The 26,565-nt window shown below is 40.8% G+C and overlaps 1 protein-coding gene across 3 annotated transcripts in view; it reads right to left on the bottom strand.

Annotated features, from left to right (window-relative positions):
• The window catches only part of WT1 (WT1 transcription factor), a 91,592-nt gene extending 66,976 nt beyond the window's left edge, over positions 1-24,616 (bottom strand). For 2 of the 3 annotated variants that reach the window (XM_068261052.1, XM_068261053.1), the window contains exons 1-3: positions 23,983-24,616; positions 13,909-14,022; positions 5,115-5,217 (exon numbers count right to left, since the gene is read on the bottom strand). In XM_068261052.1, coding sequence (XP_068117153.1) covers positions 5,115-5,217; positions 13,909-14,022; positions 23,983-24,370 — 605 coding nt within the window. In that variant the 5' untranslated portion in view covers positions 24,371-24,616. The remainder of the gene's footprint in view (positions 1-5,114; positions 5,218-13,908; positions 14,023-23,982) is intronic. The other variant, XM_068261051.1, reaches the window with a different exon arrangement.
• Positions 24,617-26,565: the final 1,949 nt, after the last annotated feature.

Here is a 26,565-nt window from a genome sequence, read left to right as displayed (position 1 = left end):
TTGTCGCCGCAACACGCGGCGCGCGCGTGTTGCGGCGACAGGTCGCCCGTGAGTATGGGCCGCCGCACGCGCGCGCACCCCGAACTGTCGCCCGTCGCTCATGTCGCCAGGCGATTGAAACTTTCAATCGCATGGCGACAGTCGCCGCTGCCCCCCCGCCGCAACTGTCGCTAGTCCGCGTGAGTACGCGGACTAGCGACAGCAACCTCCATGTAGGTACATGGAGCTTCCGGCGGGGGGAGGAGGAACGTCAGCGACAGCTTCCGCCTTGCCGCTGGTCCCTCTTCCGCGTGTGTACGCGGAGGGACCTGGCGAGAAGCTGTCGCCGGCCTGTCGCCCACACGCTCACGTGTGCTGGCGACAGGCCACATTTCTCGCCCGTGAGTATGGGCCATTAGATGTAAAGCAGCAGCTCAGAAGGACACCATGTAGCTGAAGTCCCTGCTCTCACTCAGCTCTATAAATCTCATGGGTCTTCTGATGGGGCTTAGGTAAACAGTAAAGAACATATCACAGATACAAAGTCCCAGAGGAACAAAACAACTTCCTGTTGGCTTCAAATATGCTTCAAATACTGGCTTAACCATTTAAAGAGACACTGAAACAAAAAAAAAATGATGATATAAGGATTTGTATGTGTAGTACAGCTAATAAATAAAACATTAGGAGCAGAGACATAAGTCTAATATTGTTTCCAGTACAGAAAAAGTAAAAAAAAAAAACAGTTGTTATCTTCTCAAAAAGAGCCATTGAGCTCCAACGGGCGCAGAGAGCTCTGTCTTCTGAAACTTGTTATCTCAAGTGTCTGTCATTGTATTGTTTTTTCTTCTGCAGAGGACAGTTCAAAACGTCACTTGTGCTCTGTAAAATCATTTAGAATGCTGAGTAGTTTGTAAACTGCAAATATTAGAGAATGATGGAATGTTATAAAAAAAAACACTATATCACTGAAAAGAAAAATATGAGAATATTTTATTTGCTACTAATGTTCTAGTAATTATCCGTACTACACAACCAATTCCTTATATCATAAATTTTTGTTCGCTTCAGTGTCTCTTTAAAGGAGTTATCAGGCTTTTAATAGCAAAATAAGGGCTACTTACCCGGGGCTTTGTCCAGCCCCAAGATCCCAGCATGTCCTTCACCGCAGCTCCACCCGCAGCCGTTCGCCGCCTCTGCCTCCCGGTCCCCGGCGATGACATCAGGCCAACCTGGTGGTCGCCCTGTGCTGCGACTGCGTGAGCGGCGCTGTCAATCACCGACACGTGGACCGGAGAGGACTGCACAGGCGCAGAACTACTGCGCAGAACTAGTCCTCTCCGGTCCACGTGGCGGTGATTGACAGCGCCGCTCACGCAGGCGCAGTACAGGCAGACCTGGAGGTCAGCCTGACATCATCGCCGGGGACCGGGAGGGAGCTGCGGCGAACGGCTGACTGCAGAGCTGCGGCGAGGGACATGCTGGGAGCTTGGGGCTGGACGAAGCCCCGGGTAAGTAGCCCTTATTTTGCTATTAAAAGCCTGATAACTCCTTTAACAACCATAATTGGATAAAAAAATATACTTCAGGATAACTTTAAGCACCTGTCTAGGGCTCACAGAGCTGACCAGGTGGCAAAGTTATAACGACTCAAGTGTGATCAAAAATAAGGTAGCGTTATTATTCTTTTTTAATTTAGGATGTATATAGCATAATTATCATTATTATTATTATTATTATGTTTCCTTATTTTCAAAGAAACTACATAAAACATAGCATTATTATTATTATTATTATTTAGTATTTATATAGCACCGACATATTACGCAGTGCTGTACAGTGTGTGTATATATATATATATAGCATTGTATAATTAGTTACTATGGACTGTACTGCAAACATGAGATGAACAAACACAAAACATTCAATTTTCTGATTCTTTTTCTGATCGATTTCCATTTACTTCTAAAATAAAGTCAATCAGAAAAACGATCAAAATCAGATCGGACCTGTTGGAAATTATCTATCGAGCCATCTATCTGCCAAAAAAAACTTGTGTATTCCCAGCATAAGTGCTCATGGTTAAATTGTTGTTAAAGAGCAATTTCGAGCTAAACTTTTATTTTCCTTCCTTTTAAATGGATTTTAATTATTTTATTCTTTTTGGGCACTTCTGTTTGTTGTTGTTCTTATATATCACACAATAGGTAAATTTCAAATAGAAAGCTTTGAACTGCTCTTTTATATTCTCTTTGTGAGCTAAAGCCAACCTAATTAAAACATAAATTAACCTGATTAATCCAACATCCATCAGAAAGCCAGCACAGTAAGATGATGACTGTAGATGTTGGGTGCCTACTAATGAAAGAGTGATACAGACTAATTGGTAGTCAACAGGCAGCTGCAAGTCACCAAGGAAGAGCGTGAACTCATTCGTCAGATGTTTTCCATTTTTACTTGACATATGTTACCAGGGTCGGATTTACCATAAGGCACTGTAGGCATGTGTCTACAGGCGGCTGATTATGGAAAGGCTCAATCCCATCCCCTAGTGCCTCCCTCTCACCTTCTTTATGCAGAGTCCCAAGTGGAGCATAAATGAGAGATTACTCACCCCGCTCTTGGCATTCCACTGACCAGATCTCCCTTCAGTCAGGGGCACCACTAGCTATTTAATACTGAAAGTACCTCTGGCTACCTAATACTAAGGGGGACCTGTAGCTACCTATGATGTGTAAATGAGAATTGACAGCTGGGACAGCCAGCACACTTGCAGTGCAGTTCAGTGGGGGTTTGTAGGTTCATGGAGGGCAAAGTCTAGGGTGACAGAAGATATGTGCCTATAGACTTCAGCGATGTAAATACGGGCCTGTATATTACAGTATTATTTTTTTACATAACATTTTGTGCTTGTTGTTGTTGTAATTAATTTAAAATACTTTTCTAGTGAATGCAAATAAACACTTTTTCTGAACTGGGGCTTTAACGTTTAGCATTAGGAGCTGACATAAAGGCTACACATTTAAAGGAAAATTCCATTTTTGCTGAGAAAAAAAATGCAATTTGCGTAAATTCAGGTCTACATTGCAAGGGTTAATTAAAAAAACCTTACTTTAGCTTGCACACATTTTTATGTGCATATAAAATTCAGTTTTCCAAAATGTACATAGCAGAAACCACTATACGGGTGTGTCTTAGCCAGGTAACTTAATTAGACTAGGCAGAAGCAGTACCACTGTACTACAGATTCTATTGAGTAATGCATCATGGGAAACCCCAGTTGCTCACCTAAAGCTGAATTATTGCAAATACCTTTTGTTTTAAGAAAGCACCATTATATTCAGCAGGGCAGGATGAGAAATTCTAGGCACTCTGTATTCCAAATGGAATGCTGCTTCCATGGTAGAAAAAAAATCAGAAACGTGTCTACAAATCAGAAATGTCTACAAATTAAAAATGAGAATGCTCATGTACACATATTTACAAGAAGAACTTTTCTCCAAGATTAATATGCACTATTAATTCGTTTTCTGTCTTATATATTGCTGTCCCCTTCAATAGGCAGTAAAAATCTGACAGATCTGACAGAAGTTGGACTAGTCTATTTCGTCATGGAGGATTTTCAGTATCTGCTTTATTCTTTATAAAAGAATGCCTGGAAAGGATATATACAAAGATGCCAGCCAGCCTTCCTACTCCTTTGAACACTTTTTTGGCAGCTGGATTGAGCAACTGCCATTCAGTAAGTTCTTATGAAAATAAACAATACTCAGAAAAAAGTGCATTTTAATAAGGGAAAAATGTACTTCTCACAAGTATATATATACATGTATTTTACATTTCATCATTTTTCACCATAGTGGTCCTTTCTTACATTAATTTATCTTAGACTGTACTGGTATTAGTGCTGCATTGACATGTTTATGGCTTTTTTTTTTGAACAAAAAAATACCACACCTATTAGGTAAATAACACATGTGTGCAAAAAAATAACATCGTTCAAACACCATGTTTCCCTAAACAGAGCTCATGTGACCTGTGCCTACTGTTCTAAAGGGGAGTGTGAACAGTTTTTAGAGAAATATCCTCACTGTAGGCTAGGCTTACAGTGGGAGCAACATTGCATTCCCTGTACAAGCAGGAACACAGCATACAGTCAATGAACAGTATGTGTCACTGTCACACTGTCACCGCACGTGTTTTGCAGTAACGACTGCACGCAGTTGGAAAGCCACATGATGTTATAGCGCATATGCCATGCTGTGAACGTCCCATAGGTGATGTGTTGCAGTGTCAAAAGCAATTGTTACTCTGCACTGCAACACACCACTGTGAACCGAGCCCTAATGCTGGGAATACACAAGGAGTTTTTTCTGCAGATAAATGGCCCGCTAGAAAGTTTCCTACAGGTCTGATCTGATTTTCGATTGTTTTACTGATCGATTTGTATAGAAATTGATTCGAAAATCGATCAGAAAAACAATCGAAATCAGATCAGACCTGTCAGAAATGATCTTTTGAGTCATCTATCTGCCGAAAGCTCATTGGTCTCAATTCACTAAGCTTTATCAAACACTTTATCAAATGTTTGATAATTTACCTCATAGATAAAATTTTATTTTGAATTCACTAAGGTGTTATAGATTTATTGAACGTTTTATCGATAAAACATTCGATAAATATATAACACCTTAGTGAATTCATTTTACCCATGAGGTAAATTATCAAACATTTGATAAAGTGTTTGATAAAGCTTAGTGAATTGAGGCCAATGTGTATTTCCAGCATTACTCTCACATTCCTAAAAGCAGCATGTGGATAACAATCGCTGAATGTGATGAGAATCATTTTAAATAAAGACAGACTACTAGACTTCAGACTGGCCACACTTAAAGTACTAAGGTCTGTTTTCTGACCACGGTTATAACTTGCGATTAGGTGTTGCCAAGACTGAGACACCAAAAATACTCTAACTAATTTTATCATAGGGAAGTCCAACGTATGTTGATGCACAGGCCGGAGCATTGTAATTATACCTCTCAGCACCACTGACAACTGGAGGAAAGGAGATGGCCTTAGAAGACCTATAGATCAATTATGTGGTGTGTTGATACAGACTGCTGTGGAGGACGTACCTGTTGTATGGAGATCTCAGTAGGAGAGGTTGGCTGCCGGTACAGCTGTCAGTAGGGGTGTGACAGCCATACACTGGAGGAGGTACCGAGTACTGCTGGTCTCCTGTAGGGAAATCAGAAGCAGTTAGCAAACCATCTCAGCAGAGATCACTCACCAGCTACATCCATTACCTCCCCTTCTGCACAGATTCCAGCAGCAAATCACAGTCTGGGGACTGCAATGCTCAGCTGTGATTAATAGACTGTGCTGCACTATGCACAACCCATGTAAGTAAGAATTGCATACTGAGCTAGTGCATTCAGTAACCAGGCACTGAGATCTCACAAGACCGCTTACATGTAATTCATGAGAAGCACATCATAACACGGAACATACAAGTCAAAAAATAAATAAATAACCACACACAGCAAACCACAAAACTGTAGTTTTGAATGAGCAATTACGGAGTAGAGTTCACCTGGACTGTGAATCCATTTGATTTGAATTTGTTTTATTTTCTGTTTTTCCAGTCTGTTGCATTGTTCTGTATTTGAAGTCATTTCAGGAATTTAGTGGGTTGCTTAGACCAAACTATATTCAAATACAAATCAAGTGCTGTCATAAACTTTTCAAGGTTGGTTACAAACAATGGAAACTAGTATTTAGAAAGTAAGTATATTAATATAAAATTAGGAAGATACTTTACTTAGCATGTTCCTGGAGTTCTCTAAAAAAAAAAAAATTTAACCACTTCGTCCACAGGTCAGTAGATATACGTCCTCTGGGACTTCATCTAAGCCACAGGTCAGTAGATCTATTGACCTGTCCAGAAGCAGTGCTGTGCAGGATTGGGCTTGCTCCTGTGCACATTTCTGGCACTATCTGATGCAGGACTAATTGGTGAATGGGAATATACGTTTCCTGAGCTAATGAGATTGATTTTTACTATTAAAAATACTTTTATTTTCTCATTCATAGTGAAAAACACACTCTGTAGCATTTTTTCAGAATCAAAAATCTTCACCATAAATTGTGACCGGAACATCATCTAAGTTTTGTAATAAGCAGTAAGAATAGCCAAACAAAATTTGTGTTTATCTACAGTAACACTTTTTATTTTTAAAATGGAATTGGAAAAAATGAGAAATACTTGTTTGTTCTATTTTTTTCTTTGTTTTCCCATTAAAATTCATAGAAAACAAAATTGTTTGAGGGAAAAAATGGCATACAATGAAAGCCTAGTTTGTCTTGAAAAAAAACAATATATATTTCATTTCTGTGCCATAAGTAGGGATAAAGTTATTTCTGATTAAATAGGGACGTAGCTAAACTGTCAAAACTGTTCTGGTCAATAAGTTGAAAACAAGGTCTGGATGCGAAGTGGTTAAACACCAGGCAGATGTATAAAAGGGAGTCAGTCTATTTGTATTTTCTTTTTATTTATTATCTTTAGTACTAAAATGAACAATTATTTTTAATGAAACTTTTATTGGAAACCTATGACACTTTGCATATGAATATATTTGTATACTTTAGAGCAATTAAGTGGAATTATAATTAAAAAATGCAATTATAACTACTAATACTTCTACTACTACTACTGTTAGTATTATTACACTGAAAGAATTAGCCTGACAAAATGTTTTTCATTTTTTTATCAGATTAAGAATATTGTTTAATTTATTTACTGATATAAATTAATATTTAAAAATGTAAAAAATTGTATATTGCCCCAAAGTAATCTGGAAGCAGAAACATAATACAGGAGATTCTGTTTGACATGTTTTACTTACATGGATTTGAAATAACACAAGATACATCTCAAGAGCCTTTTTGTCTGAATTGTAGGTTTATTAAACATGTTGGAATGTAAGGAAAAAATAATATACAAGATATAAAGGTTGTGTTACTGTCTGCTTTTATTTATTTTTATTTATTTTTAAGTGCTGATAAGACATAAACAAATAAATGATCGTGTCTGATTAGTGGAATAAAGAATAAACTGATTTTAGAATATTTATTTTGATGATTAACTGATGTTCACAAAGCCTGTTAGTGCATGGAAAACTTAAAATAATAACTGGTGAGGTAAATTACTGACTTGTGAGGTAAACACCTCTTAAAGGTCAGCCGAGGCGACATGTGACATGAGATAGACATGTGTATGTACAGTGCCAAGCAAACATATAACTATGCTGTGTTCCTTTTTTTCTTTCTCTGTCTGAAAAAGTTAAACATCAGATATGTAAGTGACAGTTTCTGCTTGGGTCGGGACCGGGTCAGACTGGGTAGGACTATAACATAACCCTCACTGATAAGTAATTACAGCCATAAAACACTTTCCTGTCAGTAAATGGCTTCTGAGAGTAGGAAAGAGATAAAAAAAAGGGTCAAATATTCATAGACTTAAGCTCTGGCATACTTCAGTTAAGGTTTCATTGAGCAGAGACAATGAAACAGTAGAAACTTAAAAACTAGATTTAAATATAAAATAAAACTGTGGGATATCTAATAAAGTCCTTTTTAGGAGAATGAGGATAGATACAATTGTTTTTCTCATTAGTTTATTTTCACCTCAGATATCCTTTAAATGCTAATTCATAAACTATTACAACAAAGGCAGGTTTACAAGTGTGACATATTTTACATTCACTCGAGAGATGTCAGTAAGGTAACCAGCAGCCAACTGAGATATTATAAAGTCTTGGGAAAGAAAGGGGGGCAAACAGTGAGGAAGGAAATGAGTAAACCTAATTAAAATCTTTAGGAAAATAAAAACAATAATTTTTTCCTTGATTTTTCTAGAATCATGACAAAAAATCCACATGACTACTGATTACCATGTTTGAGAAACTTTACAGTTACTGTATAGAGAAAAGTATCTTTGATCATCATCACCACACTTTTTTAAGTGCAATTTTCATTTTTCATTTCTTTATCACAATTTTATTTTATCTTTATTTTTGTAAATGTAAATCTTTACATGTTAATATAATAGAAAATTTCATTCATTTACGGTCATGTGAAAAAATGAGGATACCCCATTAAATGTTCATTTAAACATATAAATGTCTAGTCTTCTTTTTTAAATATCTCATAAAAAAAACCAGTAAAAATGAACCTTGATTAACTAATAAAATAAAATATAACTACGAAGTTGTCTGAGGTCTAAGTAGGGCAAACATTGATTTGGCTGCCAGAAAAATACCACCAGTGGACTTCTGGTATTCTGTTGTTCTGGTCCAAGCACTATCCCACTGAGCCATATCAATCTCTGCCATGCACTGAGGAGGACCAACAGTCCGAAACAGGCTGTCTGCATGTTGGGTTGATGTGGCTCTGTATAATGTATAAGCTTTAGGCTGGCCATACACTAGGCCGATTCCCTGCCAATCGACAGCAGATTCGATCACTTGGAACGAATCTGCTGTCACATCGTTCACGCTACACGCTAAATTTCGATCTATTTTGTCCCGAAATAGATCGATCCCGTCGATTGCTCTGTGCGGGAAATTACCGTCAATCGCCCGCGGGTAGGGAGCGCGTCGCTAGTGGCGTTCGAGTGCCCGATGACCGACGCAATACAGCTGCAATACATTACCTGCTCCGCCAGGTCTCCGCTGTCTTCTTCTTCTCCGCTCTGGTCTGGTCTCCGGCATGCCTCACTTCTTCCTGTCCCGGCAGGAAGTTTAAACAGTAGAGGGCGCTCTACTGTTTAAACTTCCCCCAGACATGAAGAAGTGAAGCATGCCAGACCAGACCAGAGCGGAGAAGAAGACAGCAGAGACCAGGCGAGTCGCGCCGGCGGAGCAGGTAATGTATGCTGGGGCCGGGGGAGCAGCGGCAGCACCACCACCACAGATTGTGTACGGTTTCAGGCTGAAATCGATTCACAATCTGTTTGCAGTAAAGGCAGCCATACGATCCCTCTCTGATCAGATTCGATCAGAGAGGGATCTATCTGTTGGTCAAATCTGATAGCAAATCGACCAGTGTATGGCTACCTATAGGCTTGCTACACACCAGCAGTTCTGCATGAAAGCCTGGCATCAGAGGAATAAAGAGATAATTTGCATATCCAGTAGTGATGCATTGTGGGAGACCACAGTCGCTCACTTCAAGCTGAATTATCAGAAATACCTTCTGTTTCAAGAAGGCAAACCACACTGAGCATTGCTCTTTAGTAGGAGGGCTTTTCTGTCTCTTTTAGTCCCCTATGCGTTCCTAGTAGTTTTGGGTCACCCCAAGCTGCTTGGGTATTCTGTAATCTTTTTTTCTACACTGGATATAAAATTGTTACTTTAAACATTTTAATTTGTAGATTTAATAAATGTCTCTCGTACATGGATGTGTTTATACAGGTATTTGTATTATTAGATAGGTGCACCTCCTCCCGTGCTCCAAGGACAGGAGGCTCCAACAGAAGGGATAGGGAGGAGTTTACCAAGATCCTGGACAAAAAAGGATATAGGCATCAATGAGCTACTGCCACTGGTGGATGGAATATATCAGAGGCAATAAGGAAACTTGTAAAGCAGAATCATGTTCGCCAATCGCCATCAGTTCAGGCAGAACGTTTTGAATTAGGTTGTCACCATCTATTGGCAAACTTTTAGGCTAATTTGACATTGGAGAGTTGCAATTATTACATCCTCTATAATAAAATCCCTGTGTCTCTGCGTCCTCTACTGTCCCTGTGTCCGTGCGTTTGCGCTACTGCGCATGTGTGGCACGCGGGCGGACGTTTGAGAGCAAGAGGACGGGTGCAGGGGGAGCACGGCCATGTGCGCACGGTGGGGAGTGCTGCTTGTAGCATGGGAAAGGTGGTGCTGAGGGGTGTCGTGGCTGAACCCTAGCGCTCGTTTTAAATGGGCGGGCTTATGCCTACTTGTACATAATGTACATTATTGTACATAATTGCACATTATAATGTACACCTACAGAAACTAAAAACATTAGCGCCAGCAGTGGCACGCGATGTAACTCAGGTCAAGAAGACAATGACCACTGGGGACCTTCGTTAAAGGACACCAGAAGCAAAAGTTATATGGAGGCTGCTGTTTTAGTTCCTTTTAAACAATATTAGTTGCCTGGTATCCTGCTGATCTTTCATGCATCAGTAATGTCTGAACCACACACTTGAAACAAGCATGGGGCTATTCAGGTCAGACTTGGGTCAGAGCATCTGATCTGCAGGCTTGTTCAGGGTCTGTGGCTAAATGTGTTATGGCCCATACTCACAGGCTACAATTGTCGCCGCAACACGCGGCGCGCGCGTGTTGCGGCGACAGGTCGCCCGTGAGTATGCGCCGTTGCACGGGCGGGCACCCCGAACCGTCGCCCGACGCTGATGTCGCCAGGCGATTGGCGCGGTCAATCGCCTGGCGACAGTCGCCGACGCAACTCCGCCGCAACTGTCGCTAGTCCGCGTGAGTACGCGGAATAGCGACAGCAACCTCCATTGAAGTCTACGGAGCTTCCGGCGGGGAGAGGAGGAACGTCGGCGACAGCTTCCGTCGCGCCGCTGGTCCCTCTTCCGCGTGTGTACGCGGAGGGACCTGGCGAGGAGCTGTCGCCGGCCTGTCGCCCACACGCTCACGTGTGCTGGCGACAGGCCACAAATGCTGCCCGTGAGTATGGGCCATTAGAGGCAGAGGATCAGCGGGACAGCCAAGCAACTGGTATTGTTTAAAATTAAATAAACATGTCAGCCTCTATATCCCTCTCTCTTCCGGTTCCCTGTCATTAATACTGTGTTCATCAACATGTGCAATTCTAGCAAAACATCTTGTGTACTTCACAGTAATTTGACCGAATAAAAGGGGAAAATGAATATCAGCACAGAACATGAAGTAGAGCATAACCACGTCTTATAAATCCTATACATCTTCCCTAGTATCTCTAAGAATACGTCTATGCGGTGGATGAATACATGTTTTTTTTCAGGTGGTCTTTGATCTCTCACTCTCCACTCCACACTGCAGTGCACTGCAGCTCCACAACAGGCACAAGTACTCCAGTATAAGGCCGTTTTGCATAAGCAGCTACAGGCAGTGAACCCACCACCTGTCAGCTGTTCTGGTGCACACACCAGGTGCAGGACAGTCCTCGGTATGGGCTGTAGAGAGGCCTCTGATGGAAGGAGTTACATCTGGGCGTGGCCACTGCCACACTCGGACACAACATGAGGCAGTTCTCTATACTCACACCATGGGCCCTATGCAATTACATTTTTCTCCTAGGTAATACTTTCACAACTTGTAAAAAAAGTGACTTTTAAGCCACCCCAAGCAAAAGAAAAATACGCAGAATCCTTTTGATAGTACCTTTTCACCTACTTTTTGGTACTTTTTCAATTGAAGTGCTGAAAAATTATTTTAAAGCAGGGGCGGGCTAGGATCAGAAGAGATTTGGGGCACTTTTGGGCACTCCAGTCAAAAAATTGGTGTGTCCATGTACCAGACTGTGGGTGTGTCCAAATTTACATGAACTTATTAGCGGTCTAAGAAGGCCTGCCCAGCAAAATGTTGGATGAAGCCCCCCTCTCCACTAATACAAAATAACACCCAAAATGAAGCCTATCACATCAATAGTCAGTGTCACTTAAACATAACTAGGCATAGTTACCTGGCTTATGTTCTGGCTTTCTGCTAGGCAAGCTGGCCTGCAGCCAGGTTATCTGGCAGTTCCCCCATAGCATTCCCTGACCTTCTAGTGGACCCTCTCCCATGTTCCCACTGGCCTTCCATTGAGGCACCACAACTCCCAGCATGCCCCATAGAAGAACGACAGCTCCCTGCATGCTCCCATAAAGGCACCACAGCATCCAACATGGCACCACAGCACCCAGTATGCCCACATAGAGGCACCACAGCACCCAGCATACCCCTGATTGAGGCACCACAGCTGACTTTGCCTGGGTGACCTCCGGGGCACCCCAGAATAGATCCGGGGCACGTGCCACTGATCTTTGGGCTAGCAACGCCCCTGTTTTAAAGAGAAGATGAAAAATGATCTCCTAGGAGAAAAAGTTAATTGCATATGGCCCAACTGTCACGTGCTGACATGCATAGGGTTACATGTGCTGCCATTCAGTTGCATTATATTGCAGCCGCAAGGCCTTCAGCGGCTGAACAAGCTTTAGGCGGAATTCACACAATGCGCACTGCATAACACAGGCATTACAATGTATGTAAGCTGCAATGGAGACTGGACATAGACGTTAATTCAAAGCCTGCATGCTTAAAATAACGCATCACAGAGATGTGAATTCTATGGACAGTGAGTTGACATGCAGAATGATTCTGTATCGCAACTGATGCAGTGTAAATGCATTAACTGGTGCAGTGTGAATGCACCAACCGATGCGGTATAAATGCTCCCTCAGGGTCCTTTTCCACTGCATCACTTGCGTTGCAGAATAATTCTGCTTGTCAGCACACTAATCTTACAATTCTATGGGACTGTTCAGATCCCTGTGCTGTAACAGAACTGTAACTCGCTACGTGCAGACTTTGAATTAACGTCTATGTTGCAGTTCACAGTCAATATAACATGTGTTATGCACTGCTCAGTGTGAATCAAGCTTTATACAGCATGTGAAAATATTTCCAATGGATGATTTGTTAAAGTGTAACTGTCGGGCATAAAATCAAAAATCAATTCTTGATTTTTATCTGGTAAACAAGTAATAAGGATGCTAACCAGGCAATCCAAAAGTTAAAATCACTATTACTTTTCTTGTTTTTTAAATGATCATTCCCCAGTTTAACTGACTCTTATTTGGTACATTGCCGCAAAAAGGAAGTTGCAGGGCATGCTGGGTTGTCTTTTTTGGCTTCTTTATTTCCCCTCAGACTTAACTAATGTGCAGAAGCAAGAAAGGACAACCCAGCATGCCCTGCAACTTCCTTTGTGCGGCAACGTACCAAATAAGAGTCAGGTAAACTGGGGAATGATCATTTATGAACAAGAACAGTAATAGAGATTTTAACTTTTGGATTGCCTGATTAGCATCCTTATTACTTGTTTACAAGATAAAAACAAAGAATTGATTTTTTATGTTATGCTCGACAGTTACACTTTAAGGACAGTTTGTCAGTTTGTTTGTTTTTAGGTGCGTGTTTGTGTGTTTGTGTGTGTGTGTGTGTTGGTGGTAGTGTGTGTTTGTGTGTGTGTGTTGGTGGTAGTGTGTGTGTGTGTGTGTGTGTGTGTGTGTGTTGGTGGTAGTGTGTGTGTGTGTGTGTGTGTGTGTGTGTGTGTGTGTGTGTGTGTGTGTGTGTGTGTGTGTGTGTGTGTGTGTGTGTGTGTGTGTGTGTGTGTGTGTGTGTGTGTGTGTGTGTGTGTGTGTGTTAGTGGTAGTATGTGTGTGGGCAGGGCCGGCTCAAGTAACAATTGGGCCCTAGGGCAAAATTAGCCTGGGGGCCCCCCAACAGACACCCCCCGACCAAAAGGCATCATTAGGGGCCCTTTGTTGCAGCCAAATTTTCCTCCTGGGCCCAAAAGCGGGCTGCTGATCCTCCCCCAATCACCTCCCAACTTAACAGACTCTGCAGAGTCCCTGGGGAGCAACATTTAAGATGGGGAGGGACACCTTGGGGGCCCCTATAGGCTCTGGGGCCCTGGGGCAATTGCCCATTTTTTCCTATGGTAGCTCTGGCCCTGTGTGTGGGGGAGGGGGAGAGTTACAGTTAATTTCTGGTATAGCACGCACTTCTTTCACTCTCTTTTTTTCGCAGCTGTATGTTTACTAGTAGAGCATAGGTAATCTGCATAATTTATACAGTAATAATTCAAAAATGTTGCCTTACTTACCAAGGGATGTTTGTTGGGTAATGGGGTCTTCATGTTTAAAGGAATGGTTGGATAACTGGTGAGATGGTGTGTGGCCGTAACTTGGGGTTCCATCAAAAGCCACTGCACTGTAGCCTTTCAAAACAAGACAGGGACAGGGTTACACAGGCAAAATCCCAGCTTCATTTCATTAATGTAGTACAGTATAATCTTGCTATAATAAACTCTGATTTCGTAAACATTTGGGTATAGTAAACTGTGTCCAGGTCCCGGCCAACCTCCATTATAAGTATACGGGAGTAACATCTGGTATAGTAAACACTGATATAATAGAACTTCTGTTTTAGTAAACCTGTTTTTTGGCCCCTTTGGTATTCTGTATTTGACTATAGCGGAAAGTGCGTAGGCGTATGCATCACAAGTTAGTCTGAGACCCATAAGCCATGTGCAGGCTGGCAGCCACTTTTAGCCACTTGGGGCTTGATTCACAAAGCGGTGCTAACCTACTTAGCACGTCTAAAGTCTTTAGACGCGCTAACCAGGGTGCTAAGTAGGTTAGCACCGGATTTCTCAATCAGATCACGCGCTAACTTTGCGCGCGCAAAGTTTTACGCGCGCTCAATCCCATAGGCTTTAATGGGCACTTCGCGCGGAGCGCCCTGCTCTCTGTGCAGTACGCGCGTAAAGTTTTATGCACATAAAGTTTTGCGCGCGTAAAGTTTTATGCGCGAAAAGCTTGTTTAGACGTGCTAAGGGGGTTTTCACAGGCGTGCTAACAGTTAGCACCGCTTTGTGAATCAAGCCCTTGGTCTGCACACTACTCTGGGCCTGCGTGGATTATCTTAAAAGCATGGGCCAGTGAGACCTATGCTTCCTGTGTAAGCTGCTGCCTGATTACTGAGGGAATTGCCTGACATCTGTGACTTGCTTGTGCATGACTGCAACGCTACAATATCACCCAGGTTGCACAGAAACATGGACAGAGGTGCACACTCTCAGTACTGTACCTACATTAACTAGTGAGCTCTATGCTTCCTGTGCAAGCTGTTGCTTGGTTATTACATGCAAATCCCTGCATATTGAGCACTGTGCATGTTTGATCTAGCTTAGACACTGTCTGTGCTTGCTTGCTGACGCATTGAAAAGAAAAAAATGACTCACAATTACTGACTGAATTAAGATCCAATTCTATGGTATAGTTTATGTGCATGAGTGTGACCATTTCTGATATAGTAAACTTCTGATACAGCAAACCCCTTTTTCCCGTCCCTATAGAGGTATTCTACTGTATGTAAAAATAACTCCGGGTGCTTGCAAACTTGATGCTAGTTTTACACAAATGTATGCAGCTTGAAAGTGGTCCAATCAAATTCAGCAGCTGCTGCTCTCCAAACTGCATAACATTCGCCTAAAACGTGCATCAGCGGGGAATTATTATCATCACATTGAATAAAAACAACCATTGCATAGCCTTATCGACCACAGAGTGTCTAGTAGTTGAGATTGTTTACTGATCACTGCTGAGCTGCAATACGTTCTGCTCTGTGAAGCTTTTTACTCATGCAGAAAGAGTTACTGGGAGGTGATTGGACACGGACACTGCTATTCCAGCGCAGGAGATTTGGGCGCAGCCGGCACCACCATAGACCGTAATAGGAATGAGAGAGTAACTTCAGCGCAGTCAGAAGACGGGGCTGAAGTTACTTTTTAAACACTGTAATTCGACCTCTAGCAATTGATGGAAGCCGAATTATTTCATTCCCCCACTATCCACGTGGACCTAGAGGGGGAATAGTAATTAACGTCGCCGGGAACTTGTGCAGAAGCAGAATAAGCCATACCGGCTTGTTTTTCTGTATACAGTATACTTTGCTGCGTCCTCAATATTTATATAACTCTAGCTTCTTATAGGGTGGTGAATTCATCTTCCTGCATATTTTTAGGTCTGGGGGAGGAAACTATAGGGCAAAGGGGAAAAGTACAAGCACCATCAGAACCTAACACCTCCATGCAAATATTGTCCTGGCAAGGGTTTGCATCTGCGACTCTTGTGCTGTAAGGTAAGAGTGCCTGGCAGCTTGTTTGTGACATTTGCAATACTCAATGTTTTGCATATTGTGCATAGGCCATTCTTGCAAAAGCAACTCCTTCCCTGTCAATAGCTCCATTCTAACTGACTGACTGAGGCCACATCAACCCAACATGCGTACAATACTGGTCCAAGCCCTATCCCATAGAGCCACATCAATCCCTGTCATGCACATGACTGCTTGTATGCATGATGGCTCTGTAAAATGTATAGGCTTTAGGCTTGCTATACACCAGCAGCTCTGGATGTGAGCCTGGCTTCAGGGGTAACACATTCAGAAGTGAAGCATCATGGGAAACAATAGTTGCTCACTTAAAGCTGAATTATAGCAAATGCCTTCTGTTTTAAGAATGCAAATTATACTCAGTCAGCACAGTTTTTAGTAGGATCGCTCTTCGGTCTCTTTTAGTCCCTGCCCCCTTATACTTTCTGAGTGGTTCTGGGTCACCATGAGCTATCTGGCTATTCTGAATGCTGATAGAAGGCAAATTATACTCACTAGTTTCCAGATACAATTCCACCTGCAACCTTTGCTGCTCACATGAAACATTCCTGTCCAACATTCTGGCCACCACCTCACTCTCACTTTTAGGATTTCACCTCTTCTTTGGGGCTATTTCACATTTCCTCCACCATGCTCGACTCCTTCAAACTTTCAAACATACCCTTAGATTCTAGAACATGCCTCTTCAGACAAGTCTACAGTCTGTCAAAGTCCATCAGACACATAGGGCCAGATCCAATTCACTTGTTCTCCTAAGTTTTCTCATGGGAAATAATTTTCCATCTACTGTTTAAAATATTTTTTTTTGCACTGCAATTGAAAAAGTACCAAAATGTAGGTGAAAAGGTACTGTTAAAATGATTCTGAGTATTTTCTTGCTAACTGGTGCATACAAGGCATTTTATTGATGAGATGTGAAGTTATCACCTAGGAGAAATCTTGGAGAAAAAAAATGAATTGGATCGGGCCCATAGCCACATTTTCACCACATGTAAAAAAACCTCACTGCTTCATCTACTAGCTTTTTCGTCATCTTCCCTAGAGTCTCCACCCTAATCCCCTCTAGGTCGGCAGCTCCCAATGGCAGGCGCCCTACACTGCTTTACATACTTTATCAGCCAAACATGGACTTTTAATTCTATGTAGTTTAGTACTTGTCTTCTTGTATGTTCTGATTGCACTGTTCACCCCACAGAACCCCTTTAAGGGTAGGAACACACTAGGCAGAATCGCGTATGCGTTTTCTATAGCACTTAGTGGAAACCGTGCATGTAATTCTGCCTAGTGTGTTCCTACTCGTAAGGAACATTGAAAAAGGAATGTTTGAGAGGACAGTCAGTGCAGAAAATGTCAGTCCCATGTAAATGCGTAATAATAATGTCCTTTGTAAAGGTGACCATACACACATCAATTTTTACCAGCACATTCAATTTGAAATCTCTTGAAAATCTGTGTGCAGTGTGGGGGGATTAAACTCCTCTCTGATCAGATTCAGATCAGAGAGGGATTGATGTGTTTACCCCTATGGGTTTCAATCTAAACATGTATGGCCAATTTAAGTCACTGTGAAATGTGTTATTTGCAGCTACACATATCAGCTAGAGGCATGGATATCTGCAGAGAAAAATCATCCACAAGGCAATTCTAGGCAGCTACCTAGGGCCTGGAGAGAGCCTAGGGGCACAGAAAATGCTAACTATAAAAAGTCAGGTGACCATCAGCACTGAGCAAAATGTGTCTAGCGCCCCATTTCATCTGAATTATTTTTTGCTAGAGAGGCATAGATATCTGCAGCTGTGTTTGGATAGCACTGCAGAAATGTCCGCTGGATATTAGTAGCTGCTACGATATCTGATCTGCTAGCTCTGTGTAATAGTCCCACCAGCCAAGAAATTAACATTTCCCTACCTCTTACAGTGTATGATGCAATAGGGAGGGAAGAACTACAACTATCAGAATTATAATTTATTCATCATTATGGACATTTATCATTTATCTGAACCTGGAAATAAGGCTCATTGCAGCACTAGAGTCCTATGTTTAATCTCCCATCAAGTCACCATCTACATGGAGTTTGCACATTCTCCCTGCGTTTCCTCTGGCCAGCCTATATCATTTCATAATACAAAGCAGGAACTTCCAACAAATAATTAACAATTCTCTTTACTGCTCTAATTTCTGGAAATCAGGCAATCTTCAGTAAAGCTGGATTCACAATATACAGTAGGACCATGGGCCCATATGCAATTCACTTTTTCACCTGAGTTTTCTCCTAGGAGATATTTTTAAACTTGTCAATAAAATGCCTTTTAAGCCACCAGAAAACAAGAAAATACTCAAAATAATTTTGATAGTACCTTTTCACCTACTTTTTGGTACTTTTTTAGTTGAAAAGTACTGAAAAGTTATTTTAATCGAAGATGAAAAATGATCTCCTGGGAGAAAAATCAGGTGAAAAAGTGAATTGCATATGGCCCCATATGCATTTAACTTTTTCTCCTGAGTTTTCTCCTAGGAGATAATTTTTCATTTACAATTTACAATCACTTTTCAGCACTTTGCAATTGAAAAAGTGCCAAAAAGTAGGTGGAAAAGTACTATCAAAACTATTTTAAATATTTTCTTGCTTGCTGGTGGCTAAAAAATGCATTTGATTGGGAAGTTTGAAAATATCACTTAGGAGAAAAAGTGAATTGCATATGGGCCCGTGTGTTTTGCACAATGTTTGTGTTATAATGTGTGTACTGCAATAGACACTGCAAGTGTTACAACATACATGCTATATCAAAGCCTGGTCATTGTCCATGGCAAATGTAGATATTAATAGGTCTATGGAATGTGCATATTTTCCTATGTCTATGGAATGTGCACATATTTGTATACTTTGTTTGAAAACTTTTTACTGTATGTAGCTACGAGTTAGAGTAAGATGACCTGTTACAATGCAGACATGTGAGCATGCTCATGGGGAGCAGAGGGTTCACATGCAGAATTATTCTGCAATGTAACGGATAACGTGTGATTGCACCGTAAGTCCCATGGAGCACTTATATATGCCAAGGAAACAATTTAGAATTTTGTTTTCCTCATTTTATACCTGAGAAACTGTTGAACACTGAATGACTGCAGGTATCTCCAAATAATCTGATTCACACTTGTTATTTACATGCATGCAAACCATTTAGCCTTTGAACTGGATAACTGCTGCACCTATGGAAACTGGACTACAGGAGAATATTTTAATGGCTTGAGCAACTGAATATAAATAATGTGTAATTGTCATCATGTTAAAATTTCTGTCCTTTAAAGGTCAATAGCCAAAATAACTTTTTCACAGTCCTCAAGATGTCTCTCTAGCCAATTCTGTGATACCCTTATCAAAAATAGTCAGATCTCCAGTCAGACAGCAGAAAAGCTCCACTAGCAGCGTCAGCAAGAGGGGAGAAAATCTGCCACCTCTGCTATTATTCTACAATTTATTTTGGATATTTCTAGTAAGGAAAATTACAGTAAAGGTTTCTAGGTTTGCAGCAGTAATAACAACAACAACAACAACAATAATAATAATATAACCACAAAAAATATATAGCAGTTATATACTGTATATGTGTATGTATGTATGTATGTATGTATGGAGAGCAAAAGAGAGAGAGAGAGAGAGAGAGAGAGAGAGAGAGAGAGAGGAAAGAAACACAAGGTACATATTAATATAGACAATAGTGTACACCAAATATAGACACTGGTAGAAAATACAAAATTGGTAGATACAGTAATTACTGTGACAAATGTACCACCAGCCCTGCCTTGAGAGCTTACTATGTAAAGGAATGGGGAGGGAGGAGAGGTGGGATATATCTCTATCTATATCTACCTATCTATTTTTTATTAGTAGTATTATTTTTTATTTTCTTCTTTACTTTTGTTTTGGTAGTGGGACCACACAGTTAAAAATAGCAGCACCCCCGCTGAATAGAAAATTACTTGTCAAAAAAAACAAACTCTCAATATGTATCCCAAACAAATGGAGTCAGCCCTTTCTGCAGCCTGGGCCATCCATCACACGGTGGGGCAGACACTTTCATTAATTACGGCTCGGAGAAGAAGAAACTCAGGAGAAAGTGCAACAAGGGGATTATTTTCTCTGTCTCTCCTCCATACTCCTATCTTTAGAAGCAACCCTGCTTAGATTGCGCTGCACAATATAGTGCTGTGTTGTAGTCCACTGCTGTGCTGCCTATATTACCTCTCAAATGTATCTGTCTTTGTCATGATTTTGTAGGACGCATACAGTTAACAGTATAGTGCTCAAATCTAAAATAAACTCAGTTTGCTTCTAAATGTACAGTGTAGTGGACTAATACATACATACATAAACTACATACGTGTAAAACGAAAAATTCAACAAACTTCTACTGTACAAAAAGAAAACGTTATACATACAATTGAAGTTGTCATAGAGACAAATATATTATTATTGTTATTATTGTTGTTGTTAGTATCCTTAATAATAAATTATTATTATTATTATTATTATTATTATTATTATTATTATTTGTTTTTATATCAATTACCTGTTTATCCTACATTTCTACCATCTGCTTTGGCACATGCAGGTATAATTAAATAACATACTTCCCAGGTACATAAAATATGCATAGTGCATAATCATGGATTCAACCTTTTTATATATTGCTACCTGCATTACACACGTGCATGATTATTTACGTGTATATACACGTGTGTAACACACATATATATATATATATATATATATATATATATATATATATATATATATATATATATATATATATATATATATATATATATATATATATATATATATAATATATATATATATAGTCTCCCCCGTGGCAGGTGTCTGTGAGCGGGCCGTGGCACAGGAAGTGTGAGGGTGTAGCATGATGAGCACTGGGTACAGTTTACACTTTGTCCAGATGATGCTTCTCATCTGTGACCTTGGCAAGTCCAACTGGGCGGCGGAGCTGTGTCCCGGGACTCGCCTGACCCAAAGCTTTAGGAATCCGATAAGGCTCTCTGGCCATGAGCGGATCTGGCCATAGAGGCGAGTCCTCTGTAATTGGGCTCTTATCGCACACCGGCTGATTAGAAGGTGCTGAAATGGTGAATGGAGCACAGCTGCTGCAGCGGGCAATGGGGACAATTGGGCACACTCATGTATCCAATGAGAAGTTGTCCAGGAACTAGCACCAGAGGGGTATTCTGCAGCAAGGCTTTCCCACGGTGCCCGAGACCTTGACTAGTGCCAACCCATCATGAGATCTCACCCTGGGCCAGAGGACAGTCTGTGTGCTTCACATGTGTGATATTATTATTATAATAATGATAATAACCAGCCAGGGTGATGAGTGACCCCACACCAATTACTTCTGCTCTGCTTTATATATCACACATGCCTAAAGATGTGAGTGTTTGATTAAACGTAAGTAATATTAGTGGGATCCAATAAAAATACTATTTGGTCTTCAAATCTACTCTACTATGAAAAGGAGGGGGGGGGGGGGGCACTTTCCTTACCTGTGGAAAAATCCTGGTCTTTCCATATTATTTGTATAGCGCTAACAACCTCCATGGCACTCTACAGTAAGCAGTATATTTTTAGATTGCATACCCTGTATTGTAGGTAGCAAATGACTTCAACTATTATCTGAATAGATATTGAATTATTATTATATTAGTGTAACACACACACACACACACACACACACACACACACACACACACACACACACATATTGTATAAAATATACATACACACACACACACACCTCTTTTTAAACAGTATGTACATATTTGTCTATCTACACACATAGGTTTCACTACAGCTGCATTATGAGGTCATCTTGTCAGGGAATTCAACGTGTCCCAAGGTGAAGACACAAATACAAGTATGAATGATGCGGTAACCCATAGCAACCAGCCGCTAATTGCACTCAAGGCTCATCTGAAGATTATTATTTAAAAATACTTCCTGTTTTATGAAAGCAAAGGTAATTGATGACATGAAAAATTAAATAATTCGAGTTGTTGCGGGTTACTGTTTGCATTCGGCATATCATGTGTCATCCGTCTATATACCAGCCAGCCACTAACAAAAATCGTATTAATGATGGAATATATATATATATATATATATATATATATATATATATATATATATATATATATATATATATATATATATACACATATATTTATATATGCGCGTGCACGTGTGGTATTGTATGTTACCGATGTTAAGTAGGAGGATAAGGATGTAGTAATCCCCTGTAATCCATTTTAAGGCCACCTTATCCACCTACCCCCCCCCCCCCCTCCCTACCCCCATACTTACACGCACACCTACTGTGCTAGTTAATTTTATTTCCTCCTGAACTTGCAGTATTCTATACCTACTGCATCTACTGCATCCCCCCCCCCCCCCCCCCTTCTGTACTAGTTGTCTTTATTTTCCTCCAGAACTTGCAGTATTCTATACCTACTGCATACCCCCACCCCCTCCCCCTTCTGTACTAGTTGACTTTATTTCCTCAAGAACTTGCAATATTATATACCTACTGCACACTTTTATTAAACTATGTTTTATGTTTTGATATGTATTTTTGTTAGTATAATTATTATTACTGCTGCTGTTGTTGTTATGCATTTATATAGGTTTAACAACTTCCATAGCATTTTATAGGGTACATAAAACAAGCCATATCACTAACTAACCGTCAGAAGAGCTCACAATCTAAATCTCTGTCAAAAGTCCAGTGTCCTCACCATTTTTCTAAGCTTTGGGACGAGATCCAATCTTTTTTGACCAATCTTACCATATCTATATGAAATTCGGGAGATACTGCCTAAAGTAATTATTCAATATATTCACTCAGTGTAACCTTCTCCTACATAGATTTTGTGCGACTGAATAAAAAACATTGTATCATTAGTGGCCACTATAGGCAGAAACTGATGTATATGGCCTCTAGATTTGTATCCAATATGTACTCTGAATATTTACTCTTTTGCCAATGACGCTGGTTTCACCATAAAGACTTTATCCACAGGGCTTTACAGAAAACATACAGCACTTCCTGTCAGCAACTTGGGGAATGCTATCTTATGTCCTTCCTCGCCCATTTTAGTGGAGCCAGTTAAATTAACCTACCAGTTTGTATTTAGGATTTGTTAGTGGGATATGAGTCTATCAGTTCCTCCTTTTTATGCTGGCTGCTATGAGTGACAATTTACACTATTGCTTCTAATAATACAGTTTTTATTTGTCTATGAAAATACACATATCAGTTACACAAAAAATCCTACGTAGATGGAACAATAATAAGCATGGTGGAATCACGTGTAAGGCAAGTACTTATGTTCATGGCTTTTCTTTAAAAAAATTGCAGAATGTGGTTGCTGGTGTGTGTGTAGATAGATAGATAGATAGATAGATAGATAGATAGATAGATAGATAGATAGATAGATAGATAGATAGATAGATTTGCAATAGTGCAATAGTCTAAAATTGCTGATATTTTTATTATTATTATTATCACCACCATCTTCAATTAATCACTTGTGTATGGTGTAAGGGGTCGAAGGGATCTGATCACCAGAATTAGCCCGTAACTAGTTTAGTTATAGATTGTTAGTTTAGTTATTATAATTATGATTGTTTTGTTGTTATTTTTGTTCGTAGGGCCCCTTGGACCAGAAGTGGTGCTGGTAAAACTAGTAAAGTAGTATAATTATCGTTTAATGTATTGCAGGATTATCAATACCCCAAAGTTTATCTACCTGTCTATGTATCTAACCATCCATCCATCGTCTACATGAATAGGAAAATTAGGAAGACATGATAGGTTTGAGCTGAGGTATGGTCATTACTAGACAGTACTGGAAGACAGGGGCACATTACGTTATACTTCCAGTGAGGGACTGTGCAGAACCTGACCAGTTAAGATGGAGAGTCACCTACCTTGGTTCCTGATGCCCTGTTGGTTCTCCAGGCAGTTGGACAGGTATGGGGCATTGGCGAACATGCGGGGCTGCCCTGTGGTGGCCTGACTAGGAGGGGGTGCTCCGAAGGCTCCGTACCTGCATGCCCCCGCAGTGCCAGTGAACTGACCGGAATAATTGACGATGAAGGCGCTCAGGCATTGATCCTCATGGTGGTCGGGGTTCCAGGTCGGTTCCTGCTTGATGAAGGAATGAGGTGTGAGGGAGGGGTAAGCAGTCCCTGGAGGGAAGTCCAGAAACGGGGCCCACTGGCCGTTGCTGCTCACTGGCATGTTGCAGCTACTGTTCCCGGCCAGAGAGGAGACTGGAGGTAGGAGAGTGTTCATGTCCCGCACATCAGACCCCATCTGACCACCCCACAAGCTGCTGCAGCCCTCCAACTCCTTCGCTGAGGACCAGATGTGGTGAGGCTGAGTCCTGGCAAAGCTCTGCTCTAAGCACTCCACAGCAAAGGTGAGCACGGAGGAGTCCCAAGAACGCCGACCTCACTACTCAAAGCAGAAAAAGTCCTCCTAAGTGTGTCCAGCCAGAGCTGAGCAGTGTGGGAGCTGCCTCTGCTTGTGTCTCCTACTCACCAGGTCCCTAATGCTCTAATAGGGGGATAGTAACTGAGAGGAGGAGTCCCAGCCCACATCTCATTCACAGGGATCCCATCTATGATCCACCACCAGAACACAGCACACTGCTGAACTCAGGCAGACCTCAGAAACTTGGGAGAGGGAGGGGGGGACATGTGCCCCAGTTATTAAAAAACTGCAAGTGACGCACATGCGTCATTTCAGCGCTACAAAAATAACACTGCTGGGCTGTACTTGAGTTCAAGGATGCTCCAGATATTAATTGGATCCTGTAAGTATCGTCATCCTGACAAAACTTGCTATTTTTCAATCTCCTTCTACATACACATATAACGTTCTATAAGCGTCGTCCATATGCTGATTGCGTTAACATTTCCTTGCCTATAGATCAAAAAAGCCTATGTGCGATGGAGGAAGAGAGAACTGTAATAGGATAGTAGTAGTGGTGGTACTCTGCTACTGGATGTCTCTTATGCTACAGTGGTCCTATGATAATGAGGGATGCACAGAGAGGTATACTGAGAGAGAAAGAGAAAGCCTATACCATTGTAAGTTTATACTACACTCACAGGTACTTGTTTTTAAACATCTATGCTCTCTAATGTAACGAGAGACATATATGTGTTCGTCTATGTAAAGAGACAGAAATTGCAAACACAAGTATAGGTGCTGTTACTGTATCTTATAATCAGTTCCATTCACACAGAGAGAGAGAGATAATTAGAGGAAGGGACAGATAGAGAAGGGGTGGGGGTGTCTACATCTATCTATCTATCTATCTATCTATCTATCTATCTATCTATCTATCTATCTATCTATCTATCTATCGATCCACCCTCAGCCATTCGGCATGAAAGTGCACACACATACTGTATATATATATATATAATGTTTATGGTTTATCTGTTCTCCTGGGAATATAACAGAACATATTTGATGCAATACTGTATAATAATTAATAAATGTGCTTAGAACCTGCTGTATGTGCGGTATGCTGCTATATATGTGAGCTAAATGCAGTGCGCTGCTATCTCCTGCTCTGATCTCCTGTGCACCAGATACAGCAGGCGAGATGCTCCCAGGAGATAGCGGACTGTCACAAGGTACAGCACAGCCATCCATTACTCGGAGTGGCAAGCCCTTCAATTCACATTAAGCCATTATGAACTTTCACCTCTTCCCGATCACTTTCTCGTGATTTGTTGTTCCTCTTAAACACTTTCACACGGTCCTGAGACTGGGGGTAAAAAGTTCCAGGGGCTTCGGCTTGTTTAAGTAGGTCGTCTACCATTTGCACCCGTGTCATCTGTTGTGGGGGGTCCTTGTGTACGGGGTAGCCGATAACACAGGTAACACAGCGAGCAGCCCCTTATCTGATCCCTGACCCTAGATGTGCAACAAGATAGGCGTCACGCCATAAACACAGGAAAGGGGGGGGGGGGGGAGATAATAATTAGAAAAAGAAAAATCCGTTTATAATAGATAAGTTCTATTTCCTTTTTTATTTGAAAAAACTTGTTATAGGCAAAGCTTCTATTTATTAATTTGTTAATAAAAGTGGTGTACGGTCTAGATAAATAGGTGTAATGTTTGCTACTTGTTGTTATTACTTGTTAAATTGATCTTTAAAAATTATCAAACGACACCGGGAAAAAACTAACAATGATTGTATATTCTCTGAACAAAACATATATTTCCTCGCCATATATGCTAAAGTTTAAAATGATTCGTAATTATTGACAAATTTCATAAAATGTAACAAAAAGTGCAGCTAGTTTCGTCAAGAATTCCTATGACAGACAGCCCAGGTTAGGACTAGGAGTTGTGCCTGAAAGTACTGTATATACACAAAATTGAAATCTATATCTATCTATCTATCTATCTATCTATCTATCTATCTATCTATCTATCTATCTATCTATCTATCTATCTATCTTTCTATCTTCAAATAGATAGAAAGAAAG

Source organism: Hyperolius riggenbachi, chromosome 11, assembly GCF_040937935.1.
Source record: "Hyperolius riggenbachi isolate aHypRig1 chromosome 11, aHypRig1.pri, whole genome shotgun sequence".
In the NCBI taxonomy this organism is placed as follows: Eukaryota; Metazoa; Chordata; class Amphibia; order Anura; family Hyperoliidae; genus Hyperolius; species Hyperolius riggenbachi.
The sequence above is the reverse complement of the archived record's forward strand: the minus strand, read 5'-3'. Positions and strand labels throughout refer to the sequence as shown.